This window comes from Moschus berezovskii, chromosome 8, assembly GCF_049115385.1.
Source record: "Moschus berezovskii isolate FMDL1 chromosome 8, NW_MosBer_1.0, whole genome shotgun sequence".
In the NCBI taxonomy this organism is placed as follows: Eukaryota; Metazoa; Chordata; class Mammalia; order Artiodactyla; family Moschidae; genus Moschus; species Moschus berezovskii.
The window spans coordinates 29,792,800-29,820,318 of NC_142467.1; the positions used below are offsets into that span (position 1 = coordinate 29,792,800).

At 41.9% G+C, this 27,519-nt stretch overlaps 1 protein-coding gene across 5 annotated transcripts in view; it reads right to left on the reverse strand.

The window, feature by feature from the left end:
- The window catches only part of RASGRF2 (Ras protein specific guanine nucleotide releasing factor 2), a 266,695-nt gene that overhangs the window by 93,816 nt on the left and 145,360 nt on the right, over window positions 1-27,519 (reverse strand). For 4 of the 5 annotated variants that reach the window (XM_055428673.2, XM_088838504.1, XM_055428677.2 and 1 more), the window contains 4 exons: window positions 27,218-27,466; window positions 26,249-26,637; window positions 19,035-19,163; window positions 16,363-16,452 (listed from right to left, as the gene is read on the reverse strand). In XM_055428673.2, coding sequence (XP_055284648.1) covers window positions 16,363-16,452; window positions 19,035-19,163; window positions 26,249-26,637; window positions 27,218-27,466 — 857 coding nt within the window. The remainder of the gene's footprint in view (window positions 1-16,362; window positions 16,453-19,034; window positions 19,164-26,248; window positions 26,638-27,217; window positions 27,467-27,519) is intronic. The other variant, XM_055428675.2, reaches the window with a different exon arrangement.

Here is a 27,519-nt window from a genome sequence, read left to right on the forward strand (position 1 = left end):
AAAATTATTAGGGGACTCCCCTGGCGGTCTGGTGGTTAAGAATCTGCCTTGCAATGCAGGAGACGTGGTTATGGTCCCTGGTCGGGAAACTAAGATCCCACATACTGCAGAGCAGCTAAGCCCATGCATCACAACTAAGATCCCATGCAACCAATAAATATTTTAAAAAATAAACTCATTAAAGACCAATTAATTAAGTGGATACCAACTAACGGGCTTCCCTGGTGGCTCAGTTGGTAAAGAATCTGTCTGCAATGCAGGAGAGGACCTGGGTTTGATCCCCGGGTTGGGAAGATCCCCTGGAGGAGGGCATGGCAACCACTCCAGTATTCTTGCCTGGAGAATCCCCATGGAAAGAGGAGCCCGGCGGGTTACAATCCATAGGGACGCAAAGAGTCAGATATGACTAAGCGACAAAACAGAACTAATGGTTCAACCATCCCTTGACATTTCAGAGGTGGCATGCCACTTTACAAAAGTAACCCGGTTTAATGGAATGAGCACTGGACCAGGAGTCCAGAGACTTGGACTCAGGGCCCATTCTGCAATTTGTAACTGCCTGTAAGTTGTTTCACCTCCCTAAGCCTGGTTCTTTACATATTAGAAGAGGAAGATAATATCCACTTTCCAACCTTGTTGTGATGGACACACAAGCTTGTTACCTATAAAAGGGCTTTGAAACTGTAAGGCAGCACACAAATGTGAGGTGCAGGATTAGGTTTTCACAAACCCAAACTTCTAGGATAGAAAGAAAGGAATGAGAACATCACTTATGAATCTGTAACATTGCATGGAGCAAGGTAAGCAGGATGGAGGCAAGAAACTCTAGCCTTTGTAAGACTGTTAGCTTTCGTGCCTGCCTCTAAAGGGGTCTGGCTCGTTTTCTGCATAATCCACACGGATCAAGAGAACTAACGCTGGTAGTGTAACATTATTTGCCAGATGGAGCTTTATCCTAAGATGCTCTACTGTTTCGAATTAATTCTGAATTATGTACATGATCTTGAAAATTAGAAGCAATCCCAAAGAAAAGTCTGTAGAGAGGAGGAGGATTATAGGCAGGTGACATCTGCATTGCTGCCACTCAAGTGCAACACACGATTAAACATCGAACCTAATAGACAGAGGGGCCTGGCGGACTACACTCCACAGAGTCCCAGGGTCTGACATGACTTAGCGACTAAACAACAACAATAATAACACTCAGAGTCTTCACAGCTGGGGATTCAATAACATCTGAAAAAGGAGCTGTTTGCCCCCACCCCATGACTATTTGTTACATTTATTGGAAAAAAAAAAAACAGACATGCACACAAAAACATATCCAGACACTACTACTTAACTCTACTTCAACAAGTCTATTTCCGTTTTTCTGCAGGTTTAGGGCTCCTGATTTTTGAAGACACTGAAATATACTTTGTATAAGACTTTCATCACTTCTCATTCTGATGCACATGTAGAAATCCTGGTAATATTAATTTACTCCAGTGTGACAGACACTACCTCCACTTAATGTAAAAACAACTGAACTCCTAAGACGATAACACACATCAGAAAGTGTGTGTCCACACAAATAACATGAAGATCCAGAGGAAAATGTCTCAAAGTTAAAAACAAACCAAAAAAAAAAAAAGCTCCAGAAAGCTCCACTATTTTCAAAAAACTAACTGAAAGAGTGTATGAAATGCTTTGAAACCATAGTAACCTTTTCTTTCAGGGTTATGCACTGAAGGCTTGTTATTTTGCTAGTGTGATATTTTCTCTTGGTTTTCAAGTCCAGAATTTAACAACATGGCCAATAATTACAATGACTATTATCAGTATCCTTAAGTTTACATCTTGATCATTTGAAATTTACTTTATGCCTCTTCATCTAATCTCTTCACTGGATTTATCAGTTCTTAGAGAGTAAAGGCAATGCCTGTTATTTCATTTTTATCTTTCCACAATACGTGGTATGGCATAGTATGCACATGGAAAGCCTGATATAACTAATTGAAGATTAACAAAAACAAATCAACTTTTTCATCTTTTAATCCAAAGAGTGGAAAAGAATAATGCTTTTAATCCCAGCAGAGACTTCTGAATTTCCATACCAACCTCTCTGATGAACAATTGGACTTAGACCTTAAAAATCCAAAACAGCTATTTCCAGGAATCTTTCCAACAGAGCTGGGTAGGTAGGAAGGTCAGTGGCAGCTAAACTTCCCACCCCCTCCTACTCTCCCAAATTTCTCTGGAATCCCTATGCCACTCGAGCCCCTCCCCTAATGTTACTGGCCCAGTTTCTAGTCACAACACTTCAACAGCCAAGTTTTCATTCCCAGAACCACAAAGTCAGTGTTTAGAGAATACAAACCACCTACCAATAAGGAATTCACTAGCTTCTTTAGAGCTTTGTCTTAGACTTCTAAATGCCCCATAGTTCCAAGAGACCATCTTCTCTGCAAAGGGGCCTTAAATTCCAACCCCCTGGGTAGCTGAGATGCTAAGGTAAATGTAATGTATCACACAGGCCAGCTTCAATTTCATCTTAAAATGATAATTACAATTTTACATTTGGCATTCCAGACAGACAATAGCTACACAGGGAGGCTCCTCTCAGTTTGCAGAAGACAGTAGAGCCATTAAGTTCCTTCCTATTGCTAAGCAACAGTTGTGTTAAAATCAAACTGCTCTCAAACAGCAGAAAAATCAGTCTATTCAGTTCAGAGCACTAGAGGTGACGGGAGTAGAGAAAGACTGTTTAGAGACCATGAAATTCAGGGTGGATTTAAGTGACATGTTAATTCTAGATATATTCTCTCGATTTCAAAATATTTTTAGGGAATAAGTGCAGGGTATTCTGTCCTACAGGAATGGCCCAGACATGCTTCTCTTTCTAATATGAAAATATTCTCCCTAAACTCAATTGGATTATGAATAATTTTGCCAAGATTTACTGGCCACCAAGATACCACCTGTAGTGGCTATCTATTGCTACACAACAAAATACCCTAAAATTTATGGACTGAAAATAACAAACATTTATTATTATACAGTGTCTTTAGAATGAGATTTTGGAAGTGGCTTAGGCTCAGGGTATCTCATGAAGTTGCAAGCCAGATATCCACCAGGGCTGCAGTCATCAAAAGTCTCAGCTGGGGCTAGAGGATTCACATCCAAGCTCATACATGAGGCTCTGGGCAGGGGACCTACTTTCTAGTTTCCTGTTGGTTTCATGGACCTCTCCTCATGATATGGAAGCTTGTTTCCCCCAAAACAAGTGATCCGAGAGAGAGACTGGCCAAAACAGAGGCCATTATGCCTTCTGATGACCTAGGCTCCGAGTCACACAATTACTTCTGCTTAATTTTATTTGCTAGAAACAAGTTACAAAGTCCTGCTCCCACAAAAATAAATAGAAATTAAGCTCCATCTCTTGAAGGAGCATGAATTTGTGGACGTATTTTTAAAACTACCAGACCACCCACCAGAAACATTCATATCCTTCTCCAAACAACATGGCAGCACTGCAGCAACCCAAAAAATGAAGTTCCAGCTCTGCCATGTCTATGCAAGGCAGAGCTTGGGATTGGTAATAGAACTCGTGGGTCCTCCTTTCATTAGCCAGATGATATGAGCCAACTCTGCCACCGACTACCTACGTGACCTTAGGTAACTTACTTAACTCTCTGTATCTTAATTTCCTCTACTGGAAAAGTAGTATAATAATAGTAACTACTTCACATATCAGTTAACGTACGTAAAGCTTAGGACAGTCCTTGGTATATAGTATATCCTATGAATTACATAATTTTATTGTTGCTGTGATTCTGATGTTGACAATACATACATTCCACTGAATTTGCATACAGAAATGCCCAACAGGGCAGCAAAGGATAGAGGTTTGGAGATGTGGGTGCAATTTTGAGTGATCTTCCACAAAAACTACCCACAATTATGATGTACTCACAAGATAAAACAGGTTAATTACATGCTATTAAGTTGCCTCTTCAGGTCTTCCTAGCACTTGTGAAGCCACAAGCCACATAAATGCCAGTAAGACAAACAATATTGGCAAAAGCCTATATTCTGTGCATTTCTTATAAGCTCACTCACTAAATAGCTAAACGATTCAGAGCTGTGTGTTCTCACAAATCTTGAAAAGAAAAAACAGACAGTGGGGTACACGTGTAACATTAATGTATTGAATAATTCACAGTAATCAATATCTTGTTGTTTACTCGAGAAGTCATGTCTGACTCAACTCTTTGCAACCCCATGGACTATAGCCTTCCCGGCTCCTCTGTTCATGAGATTTCCCAGGCAACAATACTGGAGTGGGTTGCCATTTCCTTCTTCAGGGGATCTTCCTGATCCAGGGATTGAAACCTCATCTCCTGCATTGCAGGTAGATTCTTTACCACTGAGATACTTGGGAAGCCCAACCAGTATCTTACTGCAAATTTAATCCAATTCTCAATACCAAGATAAATACCTCGTCTGACCAGGTTTATATTAAGACTCAGTTTGTAATCCTATGAAAGAAATCACAGGTCCCTCAATGTTGCCATCCAAGTAAGACTACCCACATTTTACCCATGCTTATCTCTCCAGAGTTCTCATGCTGCTGAGAATGCCAGGTGGACACAGAGGTGGAAAGCAGATGGAAAGAAAAGGGTATGCTGCAGATGAAGACAGGATCAAGAATATTGCGTCACTCAAGTTTCCCAAGATCTTGTTCTTTGGAAGTAAATGTGAAATCAGAGGCAATAACAGGGCAGCAGTGTGGTAGGAACAGATCTGAGCCTCATTCTCAGGCACTGTGAGAACATGAGCCAAGCCCTCCATCACTGTCAAGTCTCACACTTACTTCAAAACTATAAAATAAGAAAGACAGTCCCCGAATCCCCTCCGTGTGAAAGGGTGACAATGAGATAAGATTACGCAGTGGAAGCAAAAGTCGTCAAGCCACAGCGGACTTCTGATGAAATAGCCTGACCAAAGAAATAAGAAATAGTTTTAGGGAAGGAGGACTGGGGAGGTTCAGGAGGCCATTGCTACTATTCAGGTATGCTCTTATCTGGATCAACCCACAACTCCGGCTGTAAATGATTACAGTACATCTGAGGTCACACACTGGCGGCTCACAGCTATACGTGGTCCACAGAAGGATTCTGCTTGGCCTGGACAGTAGTTTTTAAAGAGTATGAATTCATTTCCCACTTACAAATAGGATTTTTCATATAAACATCCAGATTTCTGGGTTTTCCTTAAAAAAGAAAAGAATGAAAGAAAACAGATGTGACAGCCCTAATCTGTCTTGGCCAAAATCAGAATAAGCTGAGCAGTAGCTGCCCCTTTTCCACACGGTATCAGCTCTTCAACCCCGTCTTTCGGTTACCTGCCTGGCCCTGAAGTGGATGAAACTGTACTGTAGTCAAGCAGCAATTAAGCAATGTGAGCACATCAAAAAATGAAAAGGCACAATCAACTGCATTGTATCTTGGCTGCGGAGAGACAGTCAGAGAGGAGAATGATCTTCGTGGAGTTCAGGAAAGGGCAGCACAAAGAAGGAGAACTTGGCAACACAACATGGTCAGGAAAGAGGGTGCTCAGGCCAGCTGGAACAAGGATCTGGGTCTGCTTGAAAGGCTTATCAAAAACACATGACAGGCAGAGGAGGCGCTCCATGTGATCTGGCTTGCTGTGGGCATCTTCCCAGAAGGAGAATGCAATGGCCTCCTGACATGAACATCCCTAGCTGTTCTGCAGGCTCATACTAGTTAACAGGGATAAATCAGGAGTCTGGGATTAGCAGACATGAACTACTATGCATAAAATAAACAGCAAGGTCCTACTATATAGTACAAGGGACTATATTCAATATCTTATAATAGCCTATAATGAAAAAGAATATGCATATTCACATTGCTGTACACTAGAAACTAACACAGCATTGTAAACCAACTATACTTCAATAAAAAACAAAAAAATTTTAACACAGATGTAACTTCTTAGTTACAAAATTTTAATTCGAGTCTCTGTGTGCATGCGTGTAAAAATAAGACTGGAATCCATGAGCACAGAATATCTTTCCATTTCTATGTGTCTCCTTCAAATTTAATAATGTCTTATGGTTTAACATTGTTAAAATGTCCATATTACCTATGATTCAATGCAATTCCCATCAAAATCTCAACACTCTTTTTCACAAAACCAGGATGAAAATCTCAAAATTTGTATAGAACCATGTGTGTGCTGTGCACGCTATGTTGCTTTAGTCATATCTTTGTGACTCCATGGACTGAAGCCCACTAGGCTCCTCTGTCCATGGGATTCTCCAGGCAATGATACTGGAGTGGGTTGCCATTTCCTCCTTCAGGGCAACTTCCTGACACGGGATCAAACCCATGTCTCTTATGTCTCCTCCATTGGCAGGCGGGTACTTTACCACTAGCATCACCTAGGAACCCTTATACAGAACCCCAAAAGACGCCAAAACCAAAGCAATCCTGAGAAAACAGAACAAAGCTGGAGGTATCACACACTCTGATTTCAAATTATACTTCAGGACTTCCCTGGTGGTCCAGTGGTTAGGAATTCTCCTGCCAATACAGGGGACATGGGTTCAATCCCTGGTCCAGGAAGATCCCATGTGCCTTGGGGCAACCAAGACCACGTGCCACAGCTACTGAAGACCATAGACCGAGAGCTCGTGGTTTGCAACGAGAGAAGCCACCGCAACGAGAAGCCTCTGCTTATCGTAACTAGAGAAAGCCAATGCACAGCAGTGAAGACTAAACACACCCCAAAATAAACCGATAAAAAAATTATACTTCAGGTATACCTTGGAGATATTGCAGGTTCCATTTAAGACCACGACAAAAAATTGGATATTGCAGTAAAGTAAGTCACGCAATCTTTTCGGTTTCTCAGTGAATATCTATTAAATGTGCATTAGGTCTAAAAAACTAATGTACATACCTTAATTAAAAATACTTTATTGCTAAAAAGTGTTAACCATCATCTGAGCCTTCAGCAAGTGATACTTCTTTTGCTGGTGGAGGGTCTTGCCTCAGTGTTGATGGTTGCTGACCGACCAGTTGCTGAAGGCTGTGGCAATTTTAGAAAATAAGACAACCACGAAGTTTGCCACATCAATTGACTCTTCCTTTCACCAACGATTTCTCTGTAGTATGCCATGCTGTTTGATAGCATTTTACCCCGAGCAGAGCTTCTTTCAAAACTGGAGTCAGTTCTCTCAAACCCTGCTGCTGCATCATCAACTAAATTTATGTCATATTCTAATCCTTTGTTGTCATTTCAACAATCTTCACAGCATCTTCGAAAAGTGCAGATTCTATCTCAAGAAACACTTTGTTTGCTCCTCTGTAAGCAGTATCTCCTCATCTGTTCAAGTTTTATCATGAGATTGCAGCTAAGTCAGTCACATCTTCAGACTCCACTTCCAATTCTAGTTCTCTTGCTATTTCCAACCACATCTGCAGTGACTTCCTCCACTGAAGTCTGGAATCCCTTAAAGTCATCCATGAAGGTTAGAATCAACTTCTTCCAAATTCCTGATAATCTTGAGCTTTTCCCATGACTCATGAATGTTCTTAATTACATCTAGAAAGGTGAACACTTTACAGAAAGTTTTCAACTTACCCTTCCCAGATCCATCAGAAGAATCACTATGTATGGCAGCTATAGCCTCACAAAAAGTAATTCTTAAATAATAGGACTTGAAAGTCAAAATGACTCCTTCCTCTACAGGCTGAAGAATGGATGTTGTGTTAGCAGGCATGAAAACAACATGAATCTCGTTGTATGTCTTCATCAGAGCTTTTGAGTGAGCAAGTGCATTATCAATGAGCAGCATTATTTAGATATGAGTCTTTTTTTCCTAAGCAATATGTCTCAATAGTGGGCTTAAACTATTCAGTAAATCATGGTATAAATATATGTGCTGTTATCCAGGCTCTGTTGTTCCATTTACAGATCACAGGCAGAGTTCAGTTCAGTTCAGTCGCTCAGTCGCGTCCGACTCTCCACGACCCCATGAATCGCAGCACGCCAGGCCTCCCTGTCCATCACCAACTCCCGGAGTTCACTCAAACTCATGTCCACAGAGTCGGTGATGCCATCCAGCCATCTCACTCTCAGTCGTCCCCTTCTCCTCCCGCCCCCAACCTTTCCCAGCATCAGAGTCTTTTCCAGTGAGTCAACTCGTCGCATGAGGTGGCCAAAGTATTGCAGCTTCAGCTTTAGCATCAGTCCTTCCAATGAACACCCAGGATTGATCTCCCTTAGAATGGACTGGTTGGATCTCCTTGCGGTACAAGGGACTCTCAAGAGTCTTCTCCAGCACCACAGTTCAAAAGCATCAATTCTTCGGCGATCAGCTTTCTTCACAGTCCAACTCTCACATCCATACATGACCACGGGAAAAACATATAGCATAATTCTTAAGGGCCCCAGGATTTTCGGAACGGTACATGAGCACTGGCTACAACTTCAAGTCACCAGCTGCATTAGTGCCTAACAAGAATCAGCTTGTCCTCTGAAGCTTTGAAGCCAGGCACTGACTTCTCCTCTATGGCTATGAAAATCCTAGATGGCATCATCTTCTAATAGAAGGCTGTTTCACTTGCATTGAAAATCTGTTGTTTAGTGTTTCCACTTGCATTAATGATCTTAGCTAGGTCTTCTGGATAACTTGCTGTGGCTTCTATTATCAGCACTTGCTGCTTCACCTTGCACTTTTATGTTACGGAGTCAATTTCTTTTTTTTCAACTTCATGAACCAACATTTGCTAGCTTCAGATTTTTCTTCTACAGCTTCCTCACCTCTCTCACTCTTCAAAGAACTGAAGAGAGTTAGGGCCTTGTTCTAGATTAGGCTTTGGGAATGTTGCAGCTGGTTTGGGGCTTCCCAGGTGGTGCTAGTGGTAAAGAATCTACCTGCCAATGCAGGAGACACAAGAGAAGGAGGTTTGATTCCTGAGTCAGGACAGTTCCCTAGAGGAGGGCATGGCATCCAACTCCAGTATCCTTGCCTACAGAATCCCATGGCAAAGCTACAGTCCACAGGGTCACATGGAGTTGGACATGACTGAAATGACTTAGCATGCATGCAGCAGCTGGTTTATGGAGAAGAAAATGGCAACCCACTCCAGTATTCTTGCCTAGATAATCCCATGGACAGAGGAGCCTGGTGGGCTGCTGTCCATGGGGTCATACAGAGTCGGACATGACTGAAGCAACTTAGCATGCATGCATGCATGCATCTGAGAAGGAAATGGCAACCCACTCCAGTGTTCTTGCCTGGAGAATCCCAGGGACGGAGGAGCCTGGTGGGCTGCCATCTATGGGGTCGCACAGAGTTGGACACGACTGAAGCGGCAGCAGCTGGTTTGATCTTCTATCCAGACCACTAAAACTTTATCCATATCAGCAATAAGGTTGTTTTGCTTATCATTCATGTGTTCACTGGAGTAGCACTTCTAATTTCCTTTAAGAACTTTTCCTTTGCATTTGCAAGTTGGTTAACTGGTGCAAGAGGCCTAGCTTTCAGCATATCTTGGTTTTTGACATGTCTTCCTTAATAAGTTTAATCATTTCTAGCTTTTGATTTAAAGCAAGAGACATGTGACTCTTCCTTTCACTTGAACACTTAAGAGACCACTGCAGGATTATTAATTGGCCTAATGTCAATACCCTTGTATCTCAGGGAACAGGGAGGCCCGGGAAAAGTGAGAGAGACAGGAATGGCAGGTATAGAGCAGCCAGAATACAAACATTTATTGATTAAGTTCACCATCTTTATATTGGTATGGTTCATGGACCACCCCCAAATTAAATAGTAACATCAAAGGTTACTGATCACAGATCACCATAACAAATACAATGATAAAGAAAATGTTTAAAATATTGCAAGTATTACCAAAACATGACACAAAGGCATGAAGTAAGCAAATGCTGTTGGAAAAATGGCACTGATAGACTTGCTTGACACATGGTTGCCAAAAATCTTCAACTTGTAAAAAGTATAGAATTTGTGAAGCACAATAAAGCAAAATGTAGTAAAATGAAGTCTATCTGTACAAAGTTACAGTAATCAAAACAGCATGACATTGGCAGAAAAACAGACACAGAGTAATGACACAGAATTGAGAGCCCAGGATAAACCTACATATATATGGACAATTAATTTATGACAAAGAAGCAAAGAACATACAATGGGAGAAAAGGCAGTCTCTTTGATAAGTGGCATTGGGAAAGCTGGATAGCCATATGCAAAAGAATGAAACCAGACCACTCTTCTACTGCACACACAAAAATCAACTCAAAATGGATTAAAGACTTGAATATAAGACTTAAAATCACAGAACCCCTAGAAAAAAACATATGTAGTACACTCTTTAACACTGGTCTTAGCAATATCTTTCTGGATATGTCTCCTGAGGTAACGGTAATAAAAGCAAAAATAAAGGAAAACTACATCAAGCTAAAAAATTGCACAGCAAAGGAAACCTGAAAACAACCTACAAATCAGCAAAACAAAAATACAACCTACTGAATGGGAGAAGATATCTGCAAATCATATATGCAATAAAGGTTTAATATCTAAAATATATATAAAGAAAATCATGCAGGGAATTCCCTGGTGGTTAGGACTCCATACTTTTCCTGCTGGAGGCCTGGGTTTGATCCCTGGTTGGGAAAGCCAAGATCCCACAAGCTGCACAGTGCAGTCAAAGAAAATAAATAAAATAATCTATGATAGAAGCAGAGCTGAAAATTAGAAGAAAACATTTTTTTAAAAAAAACTCACACAACTCAACGACAATTAAATAAACACCTCTATTAAAAAGTGAGCAGAGGATCTAAGTAGAAATTTTTCCAAAGACATACAGTGGCCAGTAGACACATGAAATAATGTTCAACATCACTAATTATTAGGGAAATGCTAATCAAAATCACAGTGGCATATCACCTCACACTAGTTAAAATGACTATTATCAAAAAGTCAGGAAATAACAAGCATTGGTAAGGGTGATGAGAAAGGGAACACAAACACTGGTGGTGGGAATGTAAATTGGCGCAGCTACTATGGAAAACAGTATGGAGATTCCTCAAAAAATTAAGACTAGAATCACCATATAAGCCAGTTATTCCATTTCTGAGTATTTATCCAAAGAAAACGAAGATACTAATTCAAAAAGATATATGCACCCCTATATTCAGTGTAGCATTATTGGTAATAGCCAAGATATGGACACAACCTAAGTGCTCATCAATGGATGAATGGATAATGATGCAGTATATGAATACAACACAATACTATTCAGCCATTAAAAAAAAAAAAAAAGAAACAACATGCATAGACCTTGAGGGTATTATGCTAAGTGAAATAAGTCAGATGGAAAAAGACAAATGCCATATGTTTTTACTCATATGAGGAATACAAAAAATAAACAACTAAACCAAACCTAACAGAAATGAACATAGATACAGAGTAATGGTTATCAAGGGGAAAGGGACATTGGGGAAGGTGCAGTGGTGAAAGGGGGTCAGCTGCATAGTGACGGATGGAAACTTTCTGTGGTGAGCACACAGTAGTGAATACAGAAGCTGAAGTATTACACAATGTTGTACACATGAAACTTAAAAATAATTTAAAATAAGACTTGGAGTCATTTTCAGTTACATCTGGTTTGCCAAAGTTCTTTGTTTTTCACTAATAATAGTGATAATAACATTTTCATTAAAAATATAAATCAGATACAGGCTGTCTTCCAAACTTCAACTAGCTATATTAAGACATTTTTTAAATGGATTTTATATTATGCTGGAAAAAAAAAAGAAAACATGTCTCAGACTAGAATACTTTCAGTAGGCATGCTACAACCAGAGAAGGACTAAATATGCCTTCTCCAGCTAGTTTAGTGGTTCTCCATCTTGGCTCCACCAAGGGCCAAATATCACCTGGGAAACTTTAAAAATCCTGATGCCCAGGATGTACCCAGACCAATCAAGTCAGAATCTGTGGAGGTGGGACCAGTTATTGGTATTTTAAAAAGTGGGTCCAGAATTGGGAAAGTGGCACTGACATATGAGCACTACCATGGGTAAAAGAGATGCTTAATGGGGAGCTGCTGTATAGCAGAGGGAGCGCAGCTCAGTGCTCTGTGATGACCTAGAGGGCTGGGGCATGAGTGGGACGGAGGTTCAGGAGGGAGGTGATGCACACACATACATATATATCTATATATATGTATCTGATTCACTTCACTGTACAACAGACAGTAACACAACACTGTAAATCAATTATACTCCAATAAAAAACAAATAAATAGCAGGTCCAAGGCCAGTTCATACCAAGCTCAGATCTACTACTGGCTACACAAACCTGAGTGGTTTGACAGGGGGTAAAACAGATTATGAATTATCTATTTTACAATTACCAAGTCACCACCAATAAAGAACTCACTCTTCCCCCAAGCAACTGTAACTGTGCCATTAATTTTCCTATAAATGCAGTCAACCATTCCTCTACTTTGTTAATTTAGTTTGACTTGCACAGAATGGCAAAACCTACAATCTTCTCCCAGATAATCAAGAGTTGCTTGTAGTACCTCCACTGCCATTATTTCTACTCTCATAAAAATAACCCACCTCACACTTTCATATTTCATTTTAGATCATTTCATAAACTCTATAATTAATCCCAGAGCTTCAGGTGTATAGTAAGTACCATGATATGTCCTGATATGTGTATTCATTGGATTTGCATTTCTATTCAAATCATAACTATATCCAAACTGCACCTGCAGATTCCCTGTATCAGCAGCCATCTGAAAGGCACACATTTTAATCTGACTTTAATGCAGAGCTCCTAGATTTGAGCAGATGCTTGAAACTACATTTCAACCAGTGTGGTGGCTCATAAGACCCACTGATTTTTTTTTTTTGTCTGTGTTGTATAGTTAAAACCCTGCCACCAAAAAGAAGACTTATTTGACTGATTGATGATCACTGGTCCCACTGCCACCTCCACCCCCACCTGCTCCCCGAGATGATCAGAATTTCCTAAAGCTGCTCTCATTCCAGGAATGATCAGGACTGAACTCATAAGCAGATTTACCAGGAAGCCAATGAAGCTTAAGCCTGAGGGCCCCTCAATGTGTCTGGGCCTCTTCCAGGGCTCTGAAGTTTTGTACTTGTAATTTGATACGCCTTTGCTTTAGGCAAATTGTGTGTTACGCCCCACAAATCCTGGATACATCCATAGCGGGCCTAATGTAACTTGGCTGCCATTTGGAAGGCAAGCACTAAAATAAGCTGTGAAATCTTCATAATGTGAAGTCAACAAGAATTAGCTGTGTTACAACCATGTCAACAGGTCAGTCTTTTCTTCCTCTCCAACAGAGGTACTCCTGTTGGTCTATGAGGAAAGAGGGCATGGTATGGAAGAAAAGAAACCCATCATTGGAAAGGATAGGCTCTAGGTCCTAAAAGAAACCAGAGGGAAAAATCTAGGCTTTTCCAGTGTGTGCAGAAATCAGGTAGGCTTGGACCCAAGGGGCAGGACTGGCAATCCTAAGCAGATCCCAGGCCACCGGCCATAGATAAAAATCAGCTTTCTCTGCCTTCACAGCTAGGCATGTACATTTTGTTTGGCCTTTGTGTGAAGAAATTCATCCTCTTGCTAAATTAAAATTCATTCTCATGTAGTAAAGTTAGCTTCTAAGCAATCATTAATGAGAAATGGCTTACATGAAAATGTCTGGAGTGAATATTTGAAAGCATAACCACTAATTGATGGTTCTAACCCGGAGTTCCCAGACCGCCAAGTATTTTGATGGAGGTAGGGGTGGGGGATGTGGAGATAGATAGGAGAGGATTAAAGCAGGAGGGAACCTGAAGAGGAGCCTGAAATATGGAAGCGCACTCTGCAGACTGCATGGCTTGGCCGGGCAGCACCTTGTATCAGGCTATCAGCCACAAGCAGCAGATTGGCACCACCAGGTGGGCTTATACTGCAGGTCAAACAAGCAGATAGACCTGGAAAGACAGATGTGAGCGCGAGGTCTCTACAACCTTCTCTCCTGCTCACTTTGGCAGCTTTCCACGTTCTGGGGGCACATGCAGGTCAGTAATTCCTGATTCAGAGGGTGGATGAAAAGTCTGATATCGGATCTGAACCATTATCTAGCACTCTTTTCCTTCGGACATTTGTCCTTCTGGGTCTAGAACTTCTTTGGACAGCATCGGGTCCTCCCTGACCAACCAAGAAGTCCAGATCATCTTCTTAGTACTTCCTTTCCTTCTGCTCTATGTCCACCTGCTCTCTTGACCTGTGAACTTGGCCCTTCTGCCAAGTTCTCCCAGGCAGGTGGACTCTCCTGTGGGGCCAGCTCCATGGAGCAGCTGAGCCCCAGAGAAGTACTGATCCCTGCTCCAAAACTGATCCCCTTTCTTAGTAGCACGGGCCATGGAGACTGACCCCTGTATCCCCAGCAGGGCCACAGACACTGCCAAATTTATCTTTCATTTCATTTATGTCTAAAATTGAATCATGTAGGGGCGCAGTTCTTGAGGTGCTAGCCTACAGTGTGCTCCCTTTGCCTGGCAAAGTAATAAAGCCACTCTTTCTCCTCCATAAAAAAACAAATCAACCAAACAATTGGATCATGAGGCTCCAGGCCATATCATAGGAGACAGCAGCAGCAATGTGATGAGAGGAGACCCAGGCTACCCTGCATCCAGCACGCTGGCTGCAGTCAGCCAGGAGTCTGCCCTCCTCAGCCGGCTCACCGAAGAGAGCTTTCTTGCTGCGGCCCTTCCAGCAGCAGGAGAGAAGCAGGAAGACAGGCAGCAGAGCAGCAGCAGGGTTCAGACAGTGAGGAAGACGACTCTTATGGCTACTTCATCTCTGGCTCATCATGGATGGGTAAGTCTGAGTCCGAAAGCAATTCTCCATTAGAAGTCTGCTTCAGCCTCAGGTGAATAAAGGTACCTTCCCTGACCCAGCCTCCAGCTAATGGAGAGATGGGTTCATTCCAAACTGACTGAAAAGCTATTTTTCCTCACAAACCATATTTACATTAAGAAACCTGTGAGGAAGCTCTGTACTTCACATTTTCCAAAGATGGGCTAGATTGTGAGAACAAAAGACAGAAGAAGTTCTCAAGGAATCACAGTTGATAACTCACTCTGCCAAAAGGGTAAAGAAGATCCCTATTACTTCATCAAAGAAATGTTCATTATTATAACATGCAGTCAACAGCAGAAGATGACTGGATTGAGAAGACATCCATGTTATTACCATTACAGGCTGTACTGTGCCATGCTGACGGGAACTGGGGGGAAGGTTTAGGGAATATTTGGGGCAAGGAACATTCCCAGTTTGCCTGACCACATCCAGTGAAGTGTGTGTGGTAAAATAGTTAAGATGTGGAATGGCATTAACGTGCAAAGGTTTTCCATTCAGGTGGGATGTGTGTGTGTGTATGTGTGTGTGTGTGTGTAATTACTATGGTAATTCATGTTCATTATAGAATCTCTCTCTGTGCTGACATCAGTTTAGAAAGATTTTACCCAGACAGTACCTACCAGTTACAACTGTTTAATACAGGTTCACAGGCTTTGGAAATATCCTTTTTTTGTCCATTGTTAATGAGCAATTGCTAATTAATAAAATATATCATCACTTCCAGAACCCATGGAGTTAGTTTAGGTGAAGGAACTCACAGCAAGAGGACTGTTTAAACCATATACAGATTTATTTTAACATAATGTCCTTCTTGCACATGAGAAAAGAGGACAGAGATAATAAATACAATTTTTCATCTATTTAAAATACTTTGCTTTTATTTTAGGTACTTCTTTACCTTGAAAATTAACTGACAACAATTCAGCACCACCGAGCTACTGGAAATGAATTATGAGTACACTAAAGCAATAGAGCCCTCTCTCCTCTCCCACCCCTCCACAAGCCTTCCCTCCCACTGTGCATATGCTTTTAGCACTGTACTCAACTAAAAGGGAAACATATGTTCTCAACAATTTGGCTTAAAAGGTTAAAGAACTCTGCTAATAAGAGAAATAACACATTCTTTTCTGATATGGAAGGTCTTGAAAGTGTTAAGCATACGCTACCTGTATGAGACTTACCTGTAGGTGTTTATTTAAAAGACAGTCTTATACCATGACGCACTGACTTAGACTAGGAAGCTGGGAATCTGCAATTTTAAGAAGCTTCCCATTGTATTATCAAGATGCTGGCAGGCAAGGACCACTGATTTACCATAAATTGCCAGAGGTCTGGGCAATTAATTGCCAAGCGCTGAACAGCTCGCCCCTACTCACCAGGTGGACTCCCGTGTCCTGCTGCAGCCGTAGCAATTGCAAAAGCAGAGGCTGGCGAAACAGAGCAGTGGGAATTGTCAGCCGTCTGTCCTGGTTATTTAAAAAAAGAAAGGAAATGGCATGGTGAGGCAGATGCATAATATTATATAATGAAAATTCTCACTCTCATTCCTGCACTGAATGAAGGGTTGGGTCAAATACCCTGTGTTGTCCTTATTAACAGGCAAAAACAAGATTCTATATCAGCAAGTTCATTCTAGTTATAGACCCAAGAGAAATGAAAACATATGTCTATACAAAAACTTATACACAAACATTCACAGCAGTATTATTCATAATAGCCAAAAAGTAAAAACAGCCAAATCTCCACCAACTGACGAAATGATAAACCAAAGCAAAAATTCCCATGTGAGGGAATATGACTTAGCCACAAAAGGCACGAGGTAGTAATACATACTACGACATGAATGTACCTTGAAAGCATCATACTAAGTGAAAGTTGGTCACAAGAAGTCATGTATTATATGATCCCATTTATATAAAATGTCCATAATAGGTAAATACATAGAGACAAAAAGTAAATTAGTGGTTTCCAGGTATGTGGGGGGATGAGAATGGGAAGTGACCCCTGATGTGTACAGGATTTCTCTAGCAGGGGTGATGAAAATATCTGGATTGAGATAGTGGTTATGGTCGCTCAGCCTTGTAAATATATAAAACCACTGAACTGCACACTTTACAAGGGTGAATCTTATGGTATGTGAATTTTATTTCAAAATAAAAAATATTTTTAAAAAATATTTTACATGTTACAGATAGAATTTTCTTCTCAAAGCACTCTTAGAAAGGGGGATAGGCTCTCATAGTGAAGGATACACTGAGCACCTTTTTGTACCCCCTCTCACTTCTCAGATATTTACATACAGCACTTGATAATGTTGCCAACCTCACTGTTTTTCTCACTCAGGCTTTTAGTGAAGATAGTTCATTTCTTCTGTGGCTTTTCTGTGATTCTGTGGCTTTATTAGTTTGCCTCTAAAGTCATATAGTCATGCTTAAAATAAATAAAAGGGGAAGCAAAGAGCTGCTTAATGTGCCTAAGCACTAAAGCACAAAACAGCTCTACCCTCTCCTTCAGCTATAGCCTGAAAACATTTGTGGAACAAAGTGGGCAAGGAGACAGATGATCAGGCAAAATTTCAGCTACACAGTGAGAAAATATGGGCTGCTGTCACTATTTGGATCCTCCATATCATACAGACTGTGGTTTCCTTTCTACATCTCTGGGATTTGGCTGGATCAGGAAAGAAACAAAGGACTTAGTTAATCCACAAACAGGATGAGGATCTTCAAATAATGCCTATATAAATTTAAAGAATTTTAAATGATTATAAACATATTAAAATAGACCATAAAACAGAGCTCTAACGATAGTAACCAGGTGGATAGCACTTAAATAACTCTTGCCTCTTGGTAAAGTTTTGCTTCCATATAGTTTGACCCCAAACTCTTCCAGGTTATAATGAACTCAAGGGAGTCTGTCTGACAAGGCAATGGTCATGGAAGTTGCCAAGGTCTGGATTGATCAAGGCTCTAAGAACAGTACTGAGATTGGCCAATCCCACAGTAATCTTATAACAAGGCAGGGAAGTCTAACTTGTCACATCGGTTTTCCAGGAAGTACCCAAATGTCAGGGTGACCCATGACTGATCAGGAGCCCAAAATCAGTACCACTCCCCAAGGGCTAATATCCATCAAGGCAGTTCTACTGACAATGGTCCACCCAGACTAGCTTCTCTTGGAGCTGATGGCAACACAACAGCTTCCACTGTGTTGCTGAGGCTACAAACGAAATGACCATTTGGAATCATGTACTCTGTCTTTTGCTAATCTGCCTTACTTTAAGTAGAAGTATGAAAGTCAGAAAACATCTACATTTATTTAGGTTACTTGGGGTGAACCTGCTTTTACAAGTGAATAATTTTCCCTTCCAACCTGAAATAATTGTCTTGAGGAAAAAGGAGACATTTCAAAAACAACTGTTATGTGGCGTTATATTTATTTGAGCGATGGGGAGATAAAAGTTTTCTATCTTTTGCTCTGATGGTTTTCCCTTCAATTAGAAATGGTATATTTTAAAACAAATTATGGGATAATATTTTATAATTTTTATAATAGAAAATATACCAGATTCTGCCACTAACAATAATGAAGACTGGAGTCCCATGCAACTGGACATGACTTTAGCTGAAATATTGTTCTTAATAAGGTCACCCCACAGTTTTGTGTCCCAGATGAACCTATTTAATACAGACTACGCTGGGATTCATCGTAAGGTCATCAGAGTCTGGGAACACTTTGGCAAAACCAGCACAGACATTCAATCAACTGGCAACCAAGAACAGGCTTAGAGATTAACCTGAGATTCAGGTTACTCCATACAAAATGCCATGCAATGATGGCGGTCAAGTAAATATTGGTTATACTAGTGATATTTTCTCTAATCATGTATGTTCCACTACTTGCTCCCATGGTTACATTTGCTTCCAATTAATTTCCATAACTGAGACTGAAAAATATTCGGGAACTGAAATGCTAAGGTAAACAAAAGATTCAGGAGCTAGAATCATCTCTCACTTCTATGTTTCTGAGTCCCTTTCTGAGTGCTCACCTCCAGGCTGGCGGTAGCGGAGGTGCCGAGGAGTTGAGGGCGACCTGCAAGGTGAGAGTTCTGCGGCATCGGCTGCGGGGGAGCTGTCCACACCTGCTCGGTCCACCGGCGCAGACTCGAGGACTGCTGCTTTAAAACACCACACATTTTAATGACCAGGCTATGAATTCAAGAACTTCTTGTTGGTATCATGCATGGAAACACAAAAGTTCCTGATGGATAATAAGCATTTCATACTAGTCTGTATTTTTAAAGGACTTTATCATGATATTGAAGAACCAGCTCATTAGAAAAGACCCTGATGCTGGGAAAGATTGAAGGTGGCAGAAGAACGGGATGACAGAGGATGAGATAGGTGGATGGCATCACTGAAGTGATGGACATGAGTTTGAGTAGGCTCCAGGAGTTGTTGATGGACAGGGAAGCCTGGCGCGCTGCAGTCCATGGGGTTGCAAAGAGTCGGACACAACTGAGAGACTGAACTGATCATGATATCGAGCCACTCCTCCTGGAAGAATGCTGATGACACACAACATGTGGTTAGTGGCTACAGCACTGAACATTTTTCCATCCTTCCAGAAAGTTCTAATGCCCTAGAGCTACAGATAAGCAGCAGGCCAGTGGAAAGTTTTACAATGAAAGTTGAGCGGTTTTAAGATAATTTGAGTCTCTTCACTGCAGGTAACATCCCCTGAGTAAAAGAAACATCATTTCAGGGTCACATTCAAGCTATTACCACAGCCCTTGCACTAACTTGATAACCAGGTAAAACTACAACTTCATGTGTGTTATTTTAAGGAAAAGCACTACAAAAATTTCACAAACTTCTAACAACTCTTTGATTTCTTTTTCCTTGGGCTTTGCATCAACTGATAAAAACTGCATCACCTCTACTAATTTTCCAGTATCTCTGTCAGCAGAATTATTCTCAACTCCTTTTACCATTCCATTCAAGATTTTACTAAACAAACTCAACAAAATTCCTAATGACTTCACATAAAGCCGTTTTTACACTTGTATGTGATTCACTCCTTTAGAAATATGGCCCAAATTCAGCTCTTCTGAAACACAAAGGGGCCAGGGAAGGGAAATGGTTAGAATCTTTCCTTGAATGACATAATTACAGTCAAGCTGGCAATGATGCAGGATGGAGACAAAAAAAATCAGTGCTAAGCTGTTAGTTTTATTATTTTCTAAATAACTCCCTCAAAATTCAGTAATAGAAGGCATCTGCTCTGCAAAAGCAAGCAGAATATCAAATGTGTGTCCTCGGACTGATTCAACCATTCATTCCTCTGAGGCAAATGAGCAAATCATTTAGTCAGCAATTACACTGAACCAAAAAACTTCCCAGTGCGAAAGCTGGACAGGGCTCGGAAAGTCCACTGAAAGAAAAGCACAGAGTAACACTGTAAGCAAACAGGCACCTACAGAGAGGAAAAATCACGCCAGCACGGTGCGGGTAAAAGAAGTGTTTCCTTCTGGCAGGTTCACTTTCAATCAATGCCTGCAAACAGCTTTGCCTGTAGAACGAGTGGGCAGATGTGGGCTCAAAACAAATGCTAAAATTGGGAGCACTTTCAACCCACAGGCAGGCAATTTTCAAACTAAGAACAAAGAAACAGACACTAGTGATGTGGGTCGAGAGGCAGTGCTTAGACTGTGCTGCGCAGCCAGGGCCCAAGAGAAGGCTGATGGACTAAAAGACCTAAACACCGCGAGCAGGCCCCCGTGGTTCTCCTCTCTTCTCTGCTGTCGGTTACATTTTGTTGATATCCCACCACTGGGTGGAATCTGAATGTGTGTGGGGCTGAGATTTGTGCTTTTTAGAAGAATTCAAGATAGCAGAAGGTGAGGCCTTTCTGGAAGGAAGAAAGAAGACCACTAATGGATGTTGAGAGAGCCTGGAACACATCTGGGGATTAGCAGGGGTGAAACCAACTGCATTACTCTTCCCTTACAAGCTCAGGGCCTCACTCAGATGAGGGATAGCTCCTGTTTCTCTTTTTTCCCTTCATGTCATTTGAAGTTCTCTTGCCAGGAAAGATGGCAAGGCTGGCATTATAACTGCAATGACAATAAAATCGGACAAAGGTTACTAGCATTTTTCAAAGAGGGTACCCTGCTACTGTCTAGCCGGACAGCAGTGAGAGGACCCATGGCCTCACTATAGACCCAACAGTGAAGCAGATCTTGTGCAATGAGGTTTGGAAAGTTGCATCCTGAGGTGAACAGCAGAAAATGTATAAACTCTGGGCACAGACTTCTTATTCAAGTTTGCCAACTGTTTTAAGTGTCAACATTATGCAAAGCACACGCAAACATCTTTCAAATTAAAGAGAGATCGTTGTCTCCATTTACTTTGCCAACTGGAATTTTCAAGATTAGACAGCTGAGTTAACACAGCAGCACTCTTGGCTTCTACAGACATTGTGCACGCGCTCACACACACACACACACACACACACAAACTGACCTTGTCAGGCTGATGCTGAAGTAAAGTGTTTCATCTATGACTTTTCTGGAACTATTCATGATCGGTACTGCCTATATACCAATGCAAAATAAAAGGAAAAACTAAATCTATAATTCCTTCGTTTCACCCTTCAGAAAAATGCCCAAGAGTTCCCTAGACCTCAGTATTATTTCTAAGCTTTCTATTCACAGAGTTTCCTTTATGAGGATCCACAGGATAAATTATTCTAAAATCTCAGTAGCAAGAAAAGATGCGCCTGCAGACCAGTTTATTTTTAGTTTTCTGTACGAATCATGTAATTGATTACACTCAAAACTAAAATCAGAATGACTCCAGGGATTGGAGAGACCCACACAGTATTTGTTTGTTCAACAATTTTTCTTCACTGCCTGTTTCTTTATCTATTTTATTTTTAATCCAGCATACCCTGTGCCTGAGTTACATCTTTAATACTTTGAAGAACAATATGGGAAGTAAATACATTAAAAATCATCAGAAGACAGCTACCCGAAAGGGAAAAGAAATCAAGATGCAAAGAAGTGGCCAGAAACAAAGTATTTAAGGGAATGATGGGCCTTCCCAGGTGGCACCAGTGGTAAAGAACTTGCCTGCCAATGCGGGAGATGTAAGAGACACAGGTTCGGTCACTGGGTGGGGAAGATCCCCTGGAGGAGGGCACAGCAGCCCACTCCAGTTTTCTTGCCTGGAGAATCCCACGGACAGAGGAGCCTGGTGGGCTATAATACATAGGGTCACAGAGAGTCGGACACTCTAACCCTAACCCTAACCCTTGAAGTGACTTAGCACACATGCAAGGGAAGGATTGCTGGGGGGGCAACTATAGTTAAACTGAGAGATAAAGAGGATGTGTCAGTGGGTAGTCGTGACTATGACACGTTGGACACTGGGCAGAGGACCAGACATCTCTGGAGCTGAGGTAGGTTCTCACGGGCTAACAAGTGTCATGGCCATGCATGGACAGAATCCTAAACACCCCCACCTCCACAGCGAGATGAGCTCTGCATTTAACCTTGACTCGAGAACCACAAAATCCTATTTCTACCCCACAAGCCATGTGAATAAACTGACCCCTGAAACTCTAACTGCAAATCATTTGTTTGGGGGAAATCCAGTGGCGATAGAAGCATTAAGCCCTCAACTTTGGTTTTTCTCTAATGTGAGAAAGAGCCTACTATTTCTGCCTTTATCCATGGGCCTTGCCTTTATCCATGGGCCCTCGCCATCTTCTGGGCCCTGGTCAGAAATACCTGAGCCTCCACATAACGAGGTCTCCAGGTGCCACTGGCTGTGCCCACAACGTTCCCACTTCTGGCAGTTTGCTAGCATCTTGCCCTAGGAGCTTGATTTGGTTCTTTCTCATTTATCTTGGCTCCCCAGTTCTAAACTTTTTCCAGCTCATTACTCTTGGGGAAAAGCCACTGATTGCTGCCAGTGGTCACACCTCTATGTGAGACAGTAGGCCAAACAGATGTTACGATGTGGCATTGGAACATCACATGCACTCTGGGCTTGGGCTTGGAAGACCAGAACTAGGGAACTTGGTGACCACCGTGGAATAATTCATATGTAAGTAAAAGTCTAAGAATTAATTATTATGGGTAAGGAGCAACTTGGCTGAGGACCTTTAGAAGTACAACATGTACTTAGTATATAATGCAGAAAGGAATGGATTTTTCTTTTGCTCCTCTATTAAAGAAAAAAGTTACTATCTATAACATCAGGCCCTAGCCAAGTTAAAATGCAATCTCTAGAAAACTGCAAAACAGGAGAAAGATTCTTACCGTGCTCCCATCAGAAGGCCACTATCAAAAGAACAGAAAATACTAAGTGTTGGCCAGGATGCAGAGATACTGGAACCCCGTACACTGTTGATGGGAATGGTAAATGGTGTAGGCACCATCAAAAACAAAAATTTCCTCAAAAAATTAAAAACAGAATTACCATATGATCTAGCAATCTCACTTCTGGGTATATATGCAAAAGAATTGAAAGCAGGGTCTTGAAGAGAATCTGGATACACACGCACACTGCAGTATTACTCACAACAGCCAAGAGAGGGAAACAACCCAAAAGTCCATCAAGAAAGGAACGGATAAAGAAAATACGGAATACACATACAAAGGAATACTATTCAGCTTTAAAAAAGGAAAAAATCCCGGCACATTTTACAACAAAGATGAACCTTGAGGACATTATGCTACATGAAAAAGTCGGTTTTACTTATACGCAATATAAAAAGTAATCAAATTCATAGAAACAAAAATAAGATGGTGGCTGCCAAGGACTGGGGGGAGGGAGAAATGGGGAGTTGTTCAATGGGTATATAGTTTCAGTTTTTCAAGATGAAAAAGTTCTGTGTATTGCACAATAATGTGAATATATTGATACTTAACACTACTGATCTGTACACTTAAAGGCTAAGATGGCCAAAAAGAAGGAGGAGGAGAGAGAGGAGGACTTTTTAGGAGAGTTTTAAATAGTTGCGAGATACTAGAAAGCAGGAAGACTAGCAACAGGGTCTCCTCTGCAGAGCTTCACATGGTGTCCACACTGGACAGAAGCTGTCCTTCCACAAGCGGTGACCACTCCTGCTTTCACCACTGGGGTTACCACCAGCCCTTTGCTCATAGATGCTCTTTGTCCGTGAGTTTGCCTATTTCCTCCGTGCAGCCCATTTGTCCGTTCTTCTTGGCTCACGTCAATGACACCTACAGATGCTGTTTGACCAAACACGATCTCCCCTGCTTTTCACCCTGAGCACTCCATCTATACACCTTGCACCATCTGTTTGTCTACCTTCTCCAGGGAACTACAAACAAGGGGCAAGGACACCATCTTATTTATCACTGCGGGTCCTATAGCACAGCAACATGCAGAGAAAGAGGTCACAGTGACTCCTGAACAACCTTACCCTGTTCCGATCCCAGCCTCATGGGCATTCCAAACGAAGTCTTGGAGCCACCAATGTCTGACACTGAAATGCTATTCCTAAAGCTCTCCTGACTCAAAACGACATGAGAATCCAGACTAACCTCCAGATTCCTCCTCTCTCATTTAATACAAACCAATAACGGAGGAGAAAGAACTTTCTCTATTCTGGGAAGTTCCTGTACTTCCCAGGCCGCTCTGACCCAGAGAGGAGATTTGAACTAAGCCTCCCAAAGTCACTCTCTCCACGGAGACTCCCAAGCACTGGTCTGGATCAAACCCCGGATGCACTTGTCAGTTTGTGCACTGCCTCACTATTCCCAAGAAAAATCCATCGTGATTCTGCTGCAGCTTGTTGTTCTAATGACTTTTTAATTATCTTTCCCCTTTCATCCTCCCTAGTTGCTAATGTGTCAACTTAAAGAATTTCTTGTTTAAAAGGGTGCTACTTTTGATCTTGACAACCACTCCAGTTAAAATTCCACGAAGCATTTCACTCAGAAAGCTGATTTAAATGATCTGTGCTAGAAACTGCACAGAAGCTTCAAGCAGGTAGAAAGCAGGAGTCTATGCTTCCATCTCAGTAATCCTCCTTAAAATTTGGACAATTTGCCTGACTTATTGCTCAATTTTTTGTTGTGTTATCAGCAAACAAATCAGTCACTGTGTAGTTTACAAAGAAGCTGTTTGCTAATTTGGCTGTTAAATTCTGTTCATCACAGAAACACTGGATTATAAAAGAATAAGGCTAGGCTCATTTCCTCCAACCCTCCCGCTGTACCAAGCTGAGAAGGGTACGGAGATGTGTCACAACAATCCCTAATTAGTCCCCTGAGTGTTTTGCTTGATTTATTCATTTAACAAAAATTTACAATCTGTGAGGCACTGGCCAATGCCCTGATAGTACAGAAGTGAACAAGTCAGACAAGGTTGCTGATCTCATGAGCTTCTGTAGGAAAAGACTGCCCAGGCAGAGGCATAATCAAGTGCAAAGGTCCTGAGGCAGTAATGACCCAGGAGTTTTTGAGACACAAAAAGGAAATCAGTGTGACTGTAGCCAAGAAGATGAAGCAGCATGGCAGGAGCAGGGATTAGAGAGACAGCATCCAAATCTCATAGGATCTGAAGGCCTTGGGAAGAAGACTGTACTTTATTCTAAGTATGATGGAAAGTCTTTAGAGAATATAAACAGGAAACCAGATGATCTAATTCACATTTCTAAAAACTGCTTTGGTTGTGTCATGGACAGTGAACACTGTCTCAGACTTTATATTTTCCTTATATCTCTGTCGTAATGTGGAGTGTTGCCTTGGAAACTAAACTCAAGAAGTCATCTTAATGCTTCCAGGCTAGGTTGTCATCGTAAGCAAGGAAAGGCCGGAAGCAGTACAGGTGCTTAAGATGGACACTGGAGGAGGAGAAGGCTCTGGGGCTCAAGGTCATGGATGAGGGTGCCTGCAACTTGCCTCTATGCCAAATATTGGGCTATGCTCTTTAGCCAACCAGCCTTAATCAAATTCCACTAAGAACCTTCCAGTGATAATCATCTAGATGACACCATCCTTCCATAGACAATTGACTACAATTGGCCTTTTACTACAGAAGGCAGCTAACCCTGCCCTCCTTCCACAAAGGCTGGAAACTTTTAGGACTTTCTAACTCACCATTGCATTCACTCTACTTTCTATGCAAAAGTAGGAAAGTGGTAAAGAAAGGGAACTAGGGTTCTAGAAGGAATGATAGGGGAACAGGGGGCCAGCAAACACAGGGTGTGGCAGCAGGATAATACCTCTCTGAATACTTCGTTTTAGCTTGTTACACAGATCCACGCGGGGGTTATCAACAGACTCCTCTACAGATCCCGGGCTTTGTTCTGGAGAAGAAAGGCCTCTGCTCAGATCCAACGGCACTTTACCAGTGTGAGGCGGCGGGGACGCAGCTGGGCTGTGGGTGGTGGTGGGGCTGCTGGATGCCGAGGAGGTGGTCAGATCCAGTGCGCCTATCCTTGAGTTCAAGGGAGAAGTCAAGGACAGCTTTCTGGCCCTCACTGGGGAGGAGGTCCTGGACACAGCCAGTGGAGGCGGGGAAGAGAATTTGCGACACAGTCGTGGGGATTTGCCCTCCACCAAGTGTTCACCTCTGTTGTTCTGGCTGGTAGCAAAAAACAGTTCCAATGACCTAAAAGTAAGAGCAAAAGCTATTAACAGATTGTGGCCGAGTGAAAAATTAGCCTCCCGATGTCATTCAAGACATGCTCCCTACATTAAAAGGCCATGCTATCATAGAACTTCTGTGGCTGGATTCCTTTATTTAAATGTTGGGTGTATACCATACACTTGCCAAAAGAACACACTTTTTAGGCTTTGTCTAACTCCTCGCTACTAAACTGCGTCCAAAGACAAGTAACACTGGCATTGGGCTCCACTCCAGATTTACTGAATCAGAGCCTGCAATTTAACAAGGACCCCAGGTGATGCTTCTGCATATTAAAATGTGAAAAGCACATTTGCTTTAAAAATAAAGAAAAGAAAGGTAGAAAGAAAAGCTCCAAACAATAGCTTTATCTCGGCAAAGGCCACTTGGAAACTTAAACTGCTTCCCTTGGGAACTGTGACCTCCCCTCACCCTCTTCCACTGAGGGCTGGGGGGTCTGGTAAGCTCAAAGGCCAGCCAGGACCCTGCAGAGTGGGCTCCAACAGCACAGAGACCCAGGGACCAGGTGGGGCATACTTTCATCTCAGGCTAATCCCAGGCCTACCTGACAGGGATGGAGGTGAAAGGCCTCTTATATATGTCAGAAAGCTTCCCCAGCACCACAGCTGCCGTCGTGAAAATCCGATAGGTGTGCAGAAAGGTGTTGAGGAAATCGATGCTAAGAAACCGCAGGTCAGTCAGTCTCTCCAAGAGACGCTCCACGCTGGCGTACCGGATCTGTGGCACTTTGCAGGAGTTGAGGGTTTTACTGAAGCAAATATCAGTGTCGTCCTTGTGAAGCCGAGCGTCAGACCTACGCACAAGGCAGGAACGTTAAGGACAAAACCAGAGCATAGCTGCCCCTCA